Source organism: Ochotona princeps, chromosome 2 (genome assembly GCF_030435755.1).
Source record: "Ochotona princeps isolate mOchPri1 chromosome 2, mOchPri1.hap1, whole genome shotgun sequence".
Lineage (NCBI taxonomy): Eukaryota > Metazoa > Chordata > Mammalia > Lagomorpha > Ochotonidae > Ochotona > Ochotona princeps.
In genome coordinates, this window is record NC_080833.1 from 80566618 (window position 1) to 80580999 (window position 14382).

Below are 14382 nucleotides of genomic sequence, written 5' to 3' on the forward strand. Positions count from 1 at the left end.
CAGGAGTCTTTAGGGCAGGACCCTGTGTTGCCCATTCTGCCTGTAAGCCAGAGCACAGGGGCCAGCACACACAGGGGCTCAAGAAAGGGTTTGCACATTGCTATGTCCAATTGCAACAGAAGTGGAGAGCCTCTTCGCAGAGCTGTTGGCTGGGATGCAAGAGAGTGGGATTTGTTTCCCCCTGTACCTGGCATTTTGTTACCTTGAAATCACGTGTTGCTTCTCTCACCAGGCCGTGCTGCTCACCCTGATTTTGGTGCTGAGGAAGAGAATAGGGCTGACAGTTGAGATTTTCCAAGTCACGCATAAAGCCATCCGCAGTGCTCCGTTCCTGTTCTGGCAGCCACTGTGGACATTTGCCATCCTCATGTTCTTCTGGGTCCTCTGGGTGGCTGTGCTGCTGAGCCTGGGAACTGCAGGTAAGGGACTGGACAGGTCTGACATCTTGGCACTGTTTCTAGAAGCCATCACCATTTCTGTAAGCACCACGGCCCCTGTGCAGCCCGAGGTGTCTGATAACAGTGATGGAGCTGGGACTCGGTTGGTTGGGCTTGGGAGAGGCCCAGGGAATGAGGGAAGGGAGTGGGAAATACCTTTCCCTCTTTTATATGGGTTTTAAATAAAGAAGGCTAGCTTGTGTTTCATGAGAGAACAAGTTCAGTAAGGATTGAAAGCTTTAGGGAAAACTATAAGACTCATATGAACAAAGAATATTTATCAAATGTCTCCAAGTTTAATTTTCTCCAAGGGAATTAGCCAACCCCTATCAAGTCAGTAGGCAATAAAAGAAGGCAAGAAAGACTGTGTTTTAAAGTTTGTTGTGCCTAGCAGGCTCAGCTGAAGTTTAAAGCAAGTGCAGGTAGCAGTTCACATTGCTTTTGTCCCAAAACTAAAAGAGATACTATATCCTGTGTCCTCCTGTTACATCCAAACTATGGATCCCCACCAAAGGTATGCCTCAGGGTATGCAATGGTGCCTTCCTGAAACACAAACCCCTGGGACCTGTTCTCTTCTGAGATTTCAGATTCACATGATTTGGGTTGGAATGCAAATGTATGTATGTATGCCACCTCAAACCATGTGAATCTATATGTATACCCAGTTCTACAGCACTGCCATTCTTTTTTTTTAAAGATTTATTTATTTTTATTACAAAGTCAGATATACAGAGAGGAGGAGAGACAGAGAGGAAGATCTTCCATCCGATGATTCACTCCCCAAGTGAGCCGCAACAGCCGGTGCTGTGCCGATCTGAAGCCGGGAACCAGGAACCTCTTCCGGGTCTCCCACGCGGGTGCAGGGTCCCAAATCTTTGGGCCGTCCTCAACTGCTTTCCCAGGCCACAAGCAGGGAGCTGGATGGGAAGTGGAGCTGCTGGGATTAGAACCGGTGCCCATATGGGATCCCGGGGCCTTCAAGGCAAGGACTTGAGCCGCTAGGCCATGCCACCGGGCCCAGCACTGCCATTCTTAAGTGCTGACTTGGTAAGGAGCTTGATACCAGCATGTCTCATTCCACTGCTTCCTTCCCTGATAACCACAGCAACGAGCCGAGTGCTGTGGTCACTCTGCCTCTGGCCAAGCTCCTGATCACAGTGCACATACTTGTATCACAACGTGAGGCCATGTGGACTAGCAGCCACAGAGAGCCTGAGGACGGGCAGCTGGAAGGTGGGCTTCCTTTTGAGAGCCCCACTCTTGGTCTTCTTCAACACCTCTTCTTGATCTGCTCAGGCCCAGGTTCACACTCAGATATGAACACACATGAGCAAGTTGCTTTCTGAGACTGTATCACCACATCCGGTGTCAGAACTACCGAGTGAATGATGTGCTTTAACAGTTGGGTCAAGTGTGTTTTGTCCCTACATGGCTGTTTGATGTAAGAGCTGCTGTGTAGCAGCTTCTTGGGCACGGTCCTTTCCATCTCCACTGGAGTGTCTAATGGCTCACTGTCACGGCCAGCAGGCTCCCCAGAAGGGGCAGACCTCAGAAGCCCTGATTCCTAACTGCAGAGTGCCCTAGAGGCAGTCTGTTCTGCAGAGGGAGTCTGGAAGCTTACCAAGGACCTGTGTTGAACTTCTGGTCATTGTCAAGGAAGCAGCCTTGTCTAAACAGATACATCCTGTCATCAGTCAGCATGATGTTGTGTTCTGGGAGTGAATGAAAACTCAGAAGAACTGAGAAGCACTGATTTCTCTCTCCGGTAGATGAAATCCATCAGGAAGAGAGCCGTGCTAGCCTAACCAAGGACCCAGAAACCTTTTTTCTTGTTCCATATCCTCCATCCTTTGCATCCACTTCGTGGTTGAAACAGGCACTCCTGCTCCTACTTCTATGTGTTTTTTCTCAGGATAGTGATGGGGGGGAAGCCAAGTGACCCTTTCTGGAGGTCGCAGGCAGCACTTCCCACTCGCCTCATTGACCAAATCCTAATTCCATGGCACGCGTATGTGCACAGAAAGCCAGGAGATGTGATTCACCTGGGAGCATCTATGCACAATTCAAACCCTAGAGAAGAGGGAGGCAGCCGTGTCCGCTAGAGCAACACTGGGCAGTCTTCCTCGGCCTTGCTCTCTTCCTGTCCACTCAGTCCCAGTCGCCAAGGAGGGCCATGGCCTTGGCACAAGAAGGGATCGTGTTGAAGCTTCCTGCATATCCGCTGTGCACTGGGCGTTTGTCACATCCTCCCTTCTAAGCATCACATTCTCCTTGTGGTTTATGCACTATTGTGTTCAAGTTACAAGGAACAAGGCAGGGTTTCTTCGTAAGTCGGTTGGTGGACTTCGTTTAACTAGAGCCAGGAGTGCAATGAGTCCCTCGTTCAAAGCAAAGACATAAACACTAGATCTTGTCGGGTTTTTCTATTCAAGGTGAAGCACCATTGAAGGCTACAGGAACTGCCTTCCTCATGTAGGCGTTGGCCATGGAGTGGCCACAGTGTGCAGTTGCTGGGCAACATGGCAGCCAGAGCCAGTGGGAGTGCAGTCTGGCAGGAGGTGCCGGGGCCAGAGCACTAGGAAGTGGCTCTGAGGGACTGACAGAGCTGTTGGCCTTAGAAAATTGTCCAGCAGTGCATGAAATCTTAGAAGGCAGAGTATAGGATCATGGTCTGTTAGGGTCTGAGTGCCCTGACCACAGGCTGTTACTAGCTGTGGGTCTGGATGAAGTGGGCTATGTCTGTGAACAGAACCCAGCAGGGCACACCTGTCCTTCCTTTAATTCACAGGTATTTGGTAAGCACTGACGGGAGGAGGCGCTGGGTGAGGCACTAGAGAAAGAAAGGTGGGGAACAGGACCCCAGTGGCCTCTGCTCCCCATACTTCAAGTCGAGCAGGTAGACTGACCGCTGGACCTGCTCACAGTAAGGATTGATGAATGTGATGACGGGAAAGTGCGGGGAGCTCCAAGAGCGGCAGGACTGGCCCTGCTCGCCGGGTTGTGTCCGTCAGGGAAGGCTTCTCACAGGATAAGCTCTCTATTCATCTGTTTTCTGTTGATAGAACAAAATTCCCCTGGCTGGGCCATTTATAATGAATACAGGTTGATTTAACTCACAGCTTTGGAGGCTGAAAGTGCAAGCAGCAGTCCCTGCAGCTCTGGGAAGGACCTCACGGTGACTGGCATCATGTGGGAGTGCAGGCATGCGCATCCCATGGGCATGCAGGAAGCCCACGGCGGTGGGGAGGCGTCAGGCTATCCTCAGCCATCTCTCCAGAACAAACCAGCATCGCATTAGAACTAGATGTATCCCTGCAGAATGCCAGCAGCCCAGTTCCTAATCACCTCCAACTATGCTCTACTTCTTAAGGAGCCCTCTGCCTCCCAATATCTCCACACTGGAGACCGAGTGGCCAACAGATGGGCCTTTGGGAGACAAGGCACTTTGCAACCCTGGCAGGCTGGAAATCAGTAGAAGGGGATTCTGGGAAAAGAGAGCTAGGGGGTGGGGCCAGGGAGGGATAAGTTCTCAGCCTCCTCCCCCCGCGGATTCCCCCTATTTGGGCCTGAATTGGGCTCATGGCTTACAGAACCATGAGATGCCTTAGCTGCCAGGATTGGGACCAGGACAGGCAGGGAGGCCTGGAGCTTGTACTTTGTGTCTGAAGGAAATGTGGTGTTAAGGATCCTGCGGCGAGAGTGACCATTCTCCATCACCGGAAGGAGCAAGACGGCAAGGGTGAGAGGCACAGGAGGCCACACAGGAACGGGGCCCATGAGCTGGTGTCAGCAATTATAGGGCACAGGGTCACTGTTCCCCTCCCCACTCGGGTCGGGCATCAGACAAGCCATCACAGCCTGGCCTCTCGGGCCACATGACTCTCCTGCCACTCGCTGTGAGCTGACCCAGGTGCACAGAACCTCTTTTGTCTCCCAAAGTCTGTCCACCTGGTGCCGGAGCGGCCCATGGGCAGGTCTGCAGCTGCAGCCCGCTTTGATCTGCAGGAGGTGCCCCAGCTGCACTCCCGGGAGGCTGTGCGTGCACCCTGCACAGAGCATGTGCAACTCACTTCACGTCCCTTCCAACAGCTACATGAGCGCAAGGTCTGTCTTCCGTCTGGGGAGTGCTTTTGTGGAAGGGTTTCCAAAGTAGGCACAGAAAAAGCTGAGAGGATCATATTTGGCCAGATGAACTATTTCTCTTGTGACCCTCAATATATCAACTCGCTGACACATTCTGGCTTGTTAGGGACGTATTCCAACACAGCAGAACAAGGACTCCAGCAGTTATCTGTAACAGAACTCTGAGACGTTCAGTCTGGGACAGGTGGAAAGTGCAGTTACCCGCAGTGTCCAGCAGGTGCCGCTCGTGGGTTGGAAGGAGCCGGGATGATCTGTTCACTCCCGGTTGCCATTATGGTTGCCTAGTAGCCTGAAGTCTATGCAATGAAAAAAAAAAAAACGTAATAAAGAAATGCAGGGAGCGTTCCCTGTAGCTCCGAACTGTGGTTAGAAGAGGTGGATGCAGAATGCGTGCGTTTGATCGGCAAAGGCCCAGGCTTGGTAAGCAGACAGCGGAGGAGGCCCGGAATCCAGGCTGGCTCTGACTCCATGGATGTTAAGCCTCCCTGCCTGCTTCCTTTTGCCATTGTGGTTATGGGAAATGGTATGAAACCCCCTCTCAAGGATGAACTAAGTAGCACCAAACTGTTTAGTACCAGCTGCAGCTTGTGGTTCATTCTGAGCTCTTCCTGACACATTTTGAGAAGACAGTTTAAAAGGACATTGTCCATTTTTCTAGTTGTTTTTTTTAAAGAGGCTTACAAGATAATAGAAGTTATTTCACAAAAGCCTGCTAGCGACCACACCCTGCCCCAGGAGGAGAGTGAAGGGAGACTGCACGGGAGAGATTGGAAACAGCTCCTGCTCTTCAGGAGTTCAGGGTCAGTCTGGCAGGTGCAAAGGACAGGGCAGTGCTCATCTGCACTTCTGTGCCATGGCTCCCGCTGTGGTCTCCTTCCAGAAGCCCCTTCCCAACTCCCGTCCCAGCTCTGTGTCCCACACGGCTTCACAAGTTACTCATTCTCCAAGATCTGCTTCAGGTGTGAGATTTCTACTCGAGAGGCAGAGAGAAACCCAGAGAGCACTCTGGTCGGTTGGCTCACTCCGCAGGTGCCAGCAGCTCGACCCAGGTCTCCTACGTGGGTGGCCAGGGCTCAGCTATGGGGGCCATCACTGCTGCCCCGCCCCCCAGGTAGGCAATGAGCAGGAAGTGGGAATCAGGACCTGAAGTGGAGCATCAAACCCAGGCATTCTGGTGTGGGGCATGGGCATCCTAACCAGCAGTGGGCCAGATGCCTGCCCCTGAAACATGGTGCTTTGGGCCAAATTTGTTTTCTATTTCTGAGGTGCGCTTAGGTATGTCGGCCCTGCAGGGTTGTGTGTGTGCTCCATTCTTGGAGCAGGCGTGTATTCTATGCCCACTTGGTGTGGCGCACTGGGCTTGCTGAGTGCCCTGGGTGCTCGGGATACAGCGCTGAGTCAAGCCCGGGCCCAGTGCTCCATTTCCCTTACATGCTAGTGAGTGGTGACAGAAGTGATGTGTAAGTGTGTGTCCCTGGGGACAAGCGCCATGAAGAACAATAAAGCAACTCTGTCATCATGCCGCAAGAATCAGAGCCCCTGGAGGCGGGGGCCGGTTGTTTCCGCCCTGTGCCTTCTGGCTCGGTGTGCCACACCCTAGGAGCGCCAGGTGCACAGGCTCGGGGAAGGAATCCACACCAGTACCGTGGGTGTTGAAGGTCTGTCTGTGGGTGCCTTTTTCCTCTTTACCCCAAAGCCTCATTCCTCCAGGGCAGAAACCAGTCCCACTGGGAGATACAGACACCATGGCGGTGGGGGTCGGGGCAGAGTGCAGCCTGGGGGTTGGGGGCAACAGGATCCTGTGACCTGTCAGCTGACAGAGACCCAAAGAAACACACGGAATGTGCTAGAAAGTCGAACCCCTTCACATTGGGTCTGCTTCCTGTGGAAAGTCATCTTAACCAGCTGGCCTGGCTGCCTTAAGAAACTGCCAGTGGTGATGAAGCTTGCATTACCTTAGCTCCAGTCCGCCTTGCTGTAAGGCATGCTGATAACACGCAGGGTTCCCAGCAGCCACGTGGCGCCTCTCCTCCAGGCAGCTTGGGTGCTGCTGAGAAAGAACTCAGCTAAGCTGTCTGTAGATCTCTGATGGGGTTTATCACCCATTCACCCAACAAATGTTTATCTGACATTTACTGCATACCAGACCCTGTCAGATGCAAGACATGAAGCTGTTTCTGTTTGGGAAGGTGGAGAGAGATGGACATTAAAGAAAGCAGGGAACTCGATGGTAGTGTGAAAGTTAATAAGTGGAGAAAAATAAAGCAGAGATACATACTAGGAAATGCATGGGGCAGCATTGTTTTTTGTTTTTAAGATTTATTTATTTTATTGGAAAAGAAGATTTACAGAGAGGAGAGCAGAAAGATCTTCCATTCACTGGTTCACTCCCTAGGTGGCCACAATGGCTGGAGCTGAGCCAGTCCAAAGCCAGGAGCCAGGAGGTCCTTCCTGGTCTCCCACATGGGTGCAGGGTCCCAAGGCTTTGGGCCATCCTCTGCTGCTTTCCCAGGCCACAGGCAGGGAGCTGGAAGGGAAACCGAACAGCCAGGATATGAACCAGTGCTCGTATGAGATCCAGGCAAGACAAGGATTGAGCCACTGAGCCATCGCACCAGGTCCAGGAGTACAGTTTTAAGTTGGGTGATGAGGGCCTCATTGATAAGGTGATACCTGGCCAAAAGTTTGAAGATGAGGGCTGATGCCTGAGCCAAGGGGGCATAAACGTCACAGGTGGAGGGATTGGCACGGAAGCCTGGCCAACTGAGCAGGCTGGTGTGGGAGGGCATGGTGTCAAGATCCCAGGGCTTACTGGCCTTCAGAGGAACTTTGACTCCTCATCTGCTGTGGGGAATCTTATCAGGATTTTAAACAGAACAGAAACATGACCTGGCTTCCGGCTTGATCACAGTGGTCAGGGAGGAAATGGTTGTAGTGACCCAAATAGGGTCATCATGGTGAAGTGGTGTGACTGGTCGTGTCTACTGTGAGGTTGTGGGGTCTCCTGACGTGTTGGGGGAGGTGGCAGTGGCTCTGAGGTTTGCTGTCCTGAGCAACTGCACATGGTGGCCATCAGCTGAGGCAAGGCATGAAGTTGAGCTGAGTTTTCGGGGTAGACCGGAACCTGAGGTTTTGGCCGTGTTCATTGAGATGCCTTGTAGACACCCACGGGCACTGAGGTATGAGTCTGAAGTTGAGAACGGGGCAGAGTCCAAACTACAGGTGCACATTTAGGCATTTTCGTGCATCTGAATAGTAATTTAAAACCACAGGTGGAGGATGAATGTGGCTAGTGAAGGGGAGAAATCCAAAGCTGGTGCATTGAGGCACGTAGGTGTCCAGATGCCCCGGAGAAGAGGAAGAACCAGCAAGGGAGATGGACAGAATGTGGGCCCGGGAAGGAGGAGAAAGAGCCTGGTGTGCTGGATTCAAGGGAATTTAGATCATCCCGTGTGTCAAGTGCTGCTGCGGAGTCGAGCAAGATCTAAGGGCTGCGTTTAGAAAGCTGGAGGGGAGGCAGAGCAGTTTTGGAGAAGAGGTGAGATTGACAGCTGGAGTCGATAAACACCTGCACCCTGCCTTGGTGTGCCTGGATTGGATGCTCAGTGCCAACCTCTAGCTTCCCACGCGTGGGCACCTTTGGAGTCAGCAGGTGATGGTTCGCACCCGTGGGTGAGACCCAGACTGAGTTCTAGTCTCCTGGCTTCAGCCCAACCCGGCCCAGCTCAGCTCTGGATGTTGTAGGTTATTTTGGAGTAAATCGGTAAATGAGAAGTCTCTTTCCTTGTCTGTCCACCTTCAAATAAATAGGTAAAAATCTTTAAAAAAAAAAAAAAGCAATCAAATTTAAAACTGGGCAGGGGCATACATTGTGGCACATCAGTTAATATGCCAGTTGGAGTCAAGTTCCTATTCCACATTAGAGCCAGCATCTTGCTCTGGGTACCGTGGGAGGAGGCAGGTGGTGGCTTGCGTGATCAGGTCTCTGTCAGCCATATGAGACTGAACTTCTGGCTTTAGTCTCACTCATGCCTGGCTGGAACAAGCATTTGGCGAGTAAGCTAGCAACTCTGTCACTCTCTCTCTGCGTGTGTATCTGTGTATCTATCTCTCTTCTTCCCTCTTCCACCTGTCTGTATCTCTCTGTGTCCCGGCATTTCAAATACAGGCACTTTAAAAATTTTTAAAGAAACAAGATATTTAAAAAAGTAAAAGCCTGCGGTTTGCCTGAAGTTGAGACAGTACAGTGATAACCATCACAACCTATGTGATGCTCAAAGCCGGAGCTGCAGTCACTACCCCAGGGTGGTCCCGCCTACCTTAAAAGTGCCACAGGGAAAGTGTGGCCCAGATTGCTTACGGCACATACCAAAGCTGAGCCTGGAACCAAGCTGAGAGCCCTTACGACCACCCGTGCCAGAGAACCATTTAATTTGGTCTGTATCAATAGTCCGATTTCTTTTGACACCCGTTAGCTACCCTTCGTGATAGCTGTAGCTGGGTCCCTGCATGGCAACAAAGCAAAGGGCGGTTTCAGAGGGTGCTCTTGCCCGCACTGACACAACCGTCCAGGAGAGGGCAGTCGTGTACCTAAGCATGTCTGCCCCACCCACCCTGCGGTTCTGCACACATGGACTCCAGGCTGAATTTCATTTCATGGTTTCACCCTGAAGCTGGAGTTCCTGATTCCTTTAGGTGATTTGCAGGAAGCAATAGTTCTTAAAGAGCAGTTTTGCCCTGCAGGTGGCATCTGGCAGGATCTGGAGGCATTTGGGACCATTGTAAATGGGGAGGGGAGGGAAGCCCTAGGGTAGAAGTGAGACCTGCTGCTTAACACAGCCCCACCCCCATAGAGAAGCATCTGGTCCAAACTGTGCATCCAAGCATCGTGTGGGGGAAACACAGCCATAGGGAGAAGTCTATCAACAGCCTCAAAAAATTGTCCTGAATAAATAGAAAACTTAAACACTTTTATTTATTGGAAAGGCAGTGACAGACATGTCCACCACAGCCAGAGTGGGCCAAGCCAAAACCAGGAGCCTGGCACTCCTGTCCCACAGGAGCACCAGGGGCCCGCCTCCCCGGGGGCCACTACCCACTGCCTCCCAGCATGCGCATTAGCAGGAAGCCAGAAACCCAAACACAGACACTCCAATATTGGGTGTGGGTTCTCAGGCAGATCTTCACCGCTGCGCCAAACACCTGCTCTGGAGATGGTTTTGATAAAGACGATCCAAAGCAGCGCTGCAGAATCAAAGCTGATAGGTTTTGTTCTTTAGTGGTGGGGAGGGAGGGGCAAAGGTTTCAAGGCCTGGGTCGGTCTTGACTCAGCACCTCACCTACTCTGCTTGCCGCCTGTGACCTCCAGGGTGTGCGGCTGAGGTGCGTGGGACTGTGTGGTAGACAACACGGGCATCCTTAGGGACGCGACACACACACACACCCCCAGACAACACGGGCATCCTTAGGGGATGTCACACACACACACCCCCAGACAACACGGTCATCCTTACGGGATGTCACACACCCCCAGACAACACGGGCATCCTTACGGGATGTCACACACACACACCCAGACAACACGGGTCTCCTTAGGGGATGTCACACACACAGACAACACGGGCATCCTTAGGGGATGTCACACACACACACACACACAGACAACATGGGCATCCTTACGGGATGTCACACACCCCCAGACGACACGGGCATCCTTACGGGATGTCACACACCCCCAGACAACACGGGCATCCTTAGGGGATGTCACATACACCCCCAGACAACACGGGCATCCTTAGGGGATGTCACACACACACACACCCAGACAACACGGGCATCCTTACGGGATGTCACACACACACACACAGACAACACGGGTCTCCTTAGGGGATGTCACACACACAGACAACACGGGCATCCTTAGGGGATGTCACATACACACACACACACACACACACACACACACACATACCCTGCCCAGTACTCTCCACAGCCTGTGTCCTAGCCGTGGGATTTTCTGGAGGAAATACTGCTCCTGCCCTGTGGAGAGGTTCCCTGACCTGTGTGGCACTGTAAACTTGCTCTTGCAAAGCCGTACGAATGGGCTCTGGAGAAGGAAGCATGCGTTCTCCAGCCCTGAGCGTGCCTGCATTTCACAGTCGGCAAACCCGCAGCACCTGCATCCCCACCGCGAGGGCCTGCCCAGCTACTCTGGGAATGTTTCAGCAGAAGCACGGGTATTCGTCCCTGCCTTACCGAGGTAGAGATGGCTTTCAAGCCCAGGTGAGCCCCTTGTTCAGTCACCTGTTACCCTCTCTTTAACATAAGTCAAGCTGATTTGCTTTTTAAATGGATTTATGTTATTTGGCAGGGCAGTTGCAGAGAGAGGAAGAAAGATCTTCCACCTGATGGTTCATTCTCCAAGTGGCTATCATGGCTGGGGCTGACCAGGCCATAGCCAGGGACCAGGAACTTTTCCCAGGTCACCTACATGGGTGCAGGGACCCAAACACCAGGGCCATCTTCTGATACATTCCCAGGAGTCTCGGCAAGGAGCTGGATCAGAAGTGGAGTAGCCAGGACTTGAACCAGCATCCATCTGGATGCCGGCACTGCAGGTGGCAGCCCAACTCAGTACACCACAGTGCTGTCCCCACCCCCACCCCCACCCCCATCCCACTCTTTCCAACAGTGTGGCTTTTATTCAGCAGGACAGAACGCATAAGCAAAGAGGACGAGTCTTCATCGGTGGGACCAAGTTTGGTCTATAGCATAAGGATCCTGGCCCTTAACCTTGTGCACAGATCCTGTTGTGAACGTCTCAAACAAACATTCATAACGAACCCAGAGACAATTTATACCTACCGTAGGAAACAGGAAACCATCTTTAAATCTTATTGAGGTTGTAGCCATCACCAACGCCAAAGTGCCTGCCTTCTCCCTTGCAGTGGTTTATTGGCAATCCTCATGGCACAGGGGAGAGGGCCTGGATGCAGGAGGCAACTCACATATTCTGTGTTGGAGTGCGTGGGTTCAGGTCCTACCTTCACCTCCACTTCCAGCTTCCTGCTAATGTGTATCCCAGGAGGCAGAGCCTAATGGCTCTGTGCTTGGATCTCTGCCTCCCAGTGGGACACCCAGGTTACCTTCCCATCTCCTGGCTTCAGCCTGACCCAGCCCTACCCGAGCAGGAATTTAGTAAAGTGACCCACAAGATGGAAGATCTTTATCCATCTCTGTGTCTCTGTCTGAAGAGAGTATAAATAAAAAACTTCTTTTAAAAAAAAGCAAACTCAGGCCCAGCATGATAGCTCACTCGACTGAATATTGACTAAAAATCCCTTATAAAGCACCGGGATCCCATAGGGGTGCTGGTTTGTGTCCCAGCTGCTCCACTTCCGTTCCAGCTCTCTGTTTGTGGCCTGGGAAAGCAGCAGAGGATGGCCCAAAGCCTTGGGACCCTGTGCCCGTGTGGAAGAACCGGAAGAAGCTCCTAGCTCCTGGCTTTGGAGTGGCTCAGTTCCAGCTGTTGCGGTCACTTGGGGAGTGAACCAAAGGAAGGAAGATCCTTGTCTCTGTCTCTCCTTCTCTCTGTAAATCTTCTTTTCCAATAAAAGTAAATAAATCTTAAAAAAAAAAGTTGACTATAGTGGGAGGACATCTGAAAACCAAATGCCGGTTGAGGAACCAGTCTCGGCAGAGCTGCTGCTCCTCAGTGAGGGCAAGCCGGGCGGGCGTGGCCGTGAGAGTGCTCAGCCCTGTCGGAGCGGCTTCCCCGCCTGTGCTCCTGCGACACCAGTTGTCACCGTCACCGTTAGCGCTCGGGGAGTGATGTTCTGCACTAGGCCCCTATCCCGAGCGCATTCTGTCATCTCATTCCACTCCCTGCCAGGAAGGAGGACCTAAAAGGCCAAGTAACACGTTCTGGGAAGGGGTTAGGTGAGATTTGAAACTAAGAAGTTATACAATTGCTCAAAGAGTTTGCTTTTGACGTGAAATCTGAGTAAAATCCTTTGAGAAAGAGACGATCCTTGTTTATTTCAAGCGTAATATTTTGGTGATGTGTTCTCCATAACACAGTCCTTCCTAATGGCTTTATAAAATCTTTTTATTTTCCTTTAAGTATTGTTTACATAGTTAAGAGGAATACGCTCCCACGTGGGGCTCTGAGTCTTCCTAATGGCTTTGTAGGGTTTCATCAGTGAAGTGAGCTCAGTCGGTTTCGCAAACCACAGGTTTGGGGTCAGCCTCATCCTTCTGCCAGTCCGAAGCAGCGAGACTTCAGCAACGTGACTTGACCCTTGCCAACCTCGGGTTGCACACCTAGAAAGTGGGGTGAAAATTGGAGCACTTGTTTAAGAAGTTCCTGCACGTTGTCGGCCCAGCAGTCACTGTAATGACTGTCATGCCACATCTTGAATGTGTGTTACCAATCTTTAGTTTTTGCTTTGGAGACAATGGAGCCGGTAAATGCCGTTGGGAGGTTCAGCCTTTTTTACATCTGGCTTTCATGTTATGCTAAAGGCCAAGTGTGAAGAAAGTGATGGAAAGCATGCTTGTGTTTGAAACTTTAGGGACTGCCCGGGTTACTGAAGGTGGCCGGGTAGACTATGAGCCCCTGGCAGGCATCCGGCTCATGTGGTGGTACCACCTGGTGGGCCTCCTGTGGACAAGTGAATTCATCCTGGCATGCCAGCAGATGACCATCGCGGGAGCTGTGGTCACTTCTTACTTCAACAGGTGAGTTTGGCATTTCTGCTGTTTTGGATTGCTTTATGTGGTACTTGAGTATGATCTTTGACCTGATCCTTTAAGGAAATTGATACGAATCACAGATGAGATTATGATTTAGGCTGGGTGATCACTGGGTGGTAAGAAGAAAAGTCCCATCTCCAATCTGTCCCACTTCCAAGAGAATGAAGAAGGCAAAGAGGGAAGTGGTCATGTTGCTTGGAATGGAGACACGCCTGAAAGAAAAGGCCGAATTCTCCGAGACATGTTCAGTCTTCTTAACGTCAGAGTTGAAAAAACAAACAAAAAAGCAAATCCTGGCCTATGTTGTGTGAGACTCTTGTCTGGAGTAAAATCAGGAGAATGTTTTAAATCATGAAGATATTCTGTGGTACTGTAAAATACACTCCGTGTCTCTATAGCTAAGCACTAGTGAATCGATGACCTACTGCTGTGTTCACACTCCATTACCTCATGGAAGTGAGCACACACACATACACGCACATGCACACACACATGCACACACACACACACACACACACCCTTTGCCTCTTCTGCATGGGACTCACCGCCTCCACCGACAGGCCTAGCAGGACCAGGGCAATGACAGGGTTGGCCTTGAGACAGGAAGCTGACTCCCCGCAGGGCAGATCATCCTCTTGGTTCAAATGAATAGATAAACAGTTTTCATGGGGTGAAACAGTCAGTCCATGATGATTCATGCTTGGGAGCAGTTATCCCTGGCCATCAAGGGCACGGGGGCGGGGGGATGTTTCACATAGTCCTGCTGTGTGAAGGCCTAGTCCTTAGAGACCCTGGCAATCCACCAAGCAGCTCTTGCCCTTGGCATTGAGGACCTCAAAGCCGTGGGAAGTGGAAGATGCACTTTTGCTTGCTCATTAGAAGGGAAGCAAAAATTCCTCTCCCCAACTGGCCAGCAGGTGGAATGTGTTTAAGGTATTTTCTTAGAATTACAACTGAAGTATTTTCTTTTTTTTTTTTTTAAAGATTTATTCATTTTATTACAAAGTCAGATATACAGAGAGGAGAGACAGAGAGAAAGATCTTCCG

General features: G+C 51.3%; 1 protein-coding gene across 4 annotated transcripts in view; it reads left to right on the forward strand.

The window, feature by feature from the left end:
- SLC44A3 (solute carrier family 44 member 3) overlaps nt 1–14382 on the forward strand; it is a 76710-nt gene that overhangs the window by 25433 nt on the left and 36895 nt on the right. For all 4 annotated transcript variants that reach the window (XM_058659343.1, XM_058659349.1, XM_058659328.1 and 1 more), the window contains exons 9-10: nt 233–419; nt 13155–13320. In XM_058659343.1, coding sequence (XP_058515326.1) covers nt 233–419; nt 13155–13320 — 353 coding nt within the window. The remainder of the gene's footprint in view (nt 1–232; nt 420–13154; nt 13321–14382) is intronic.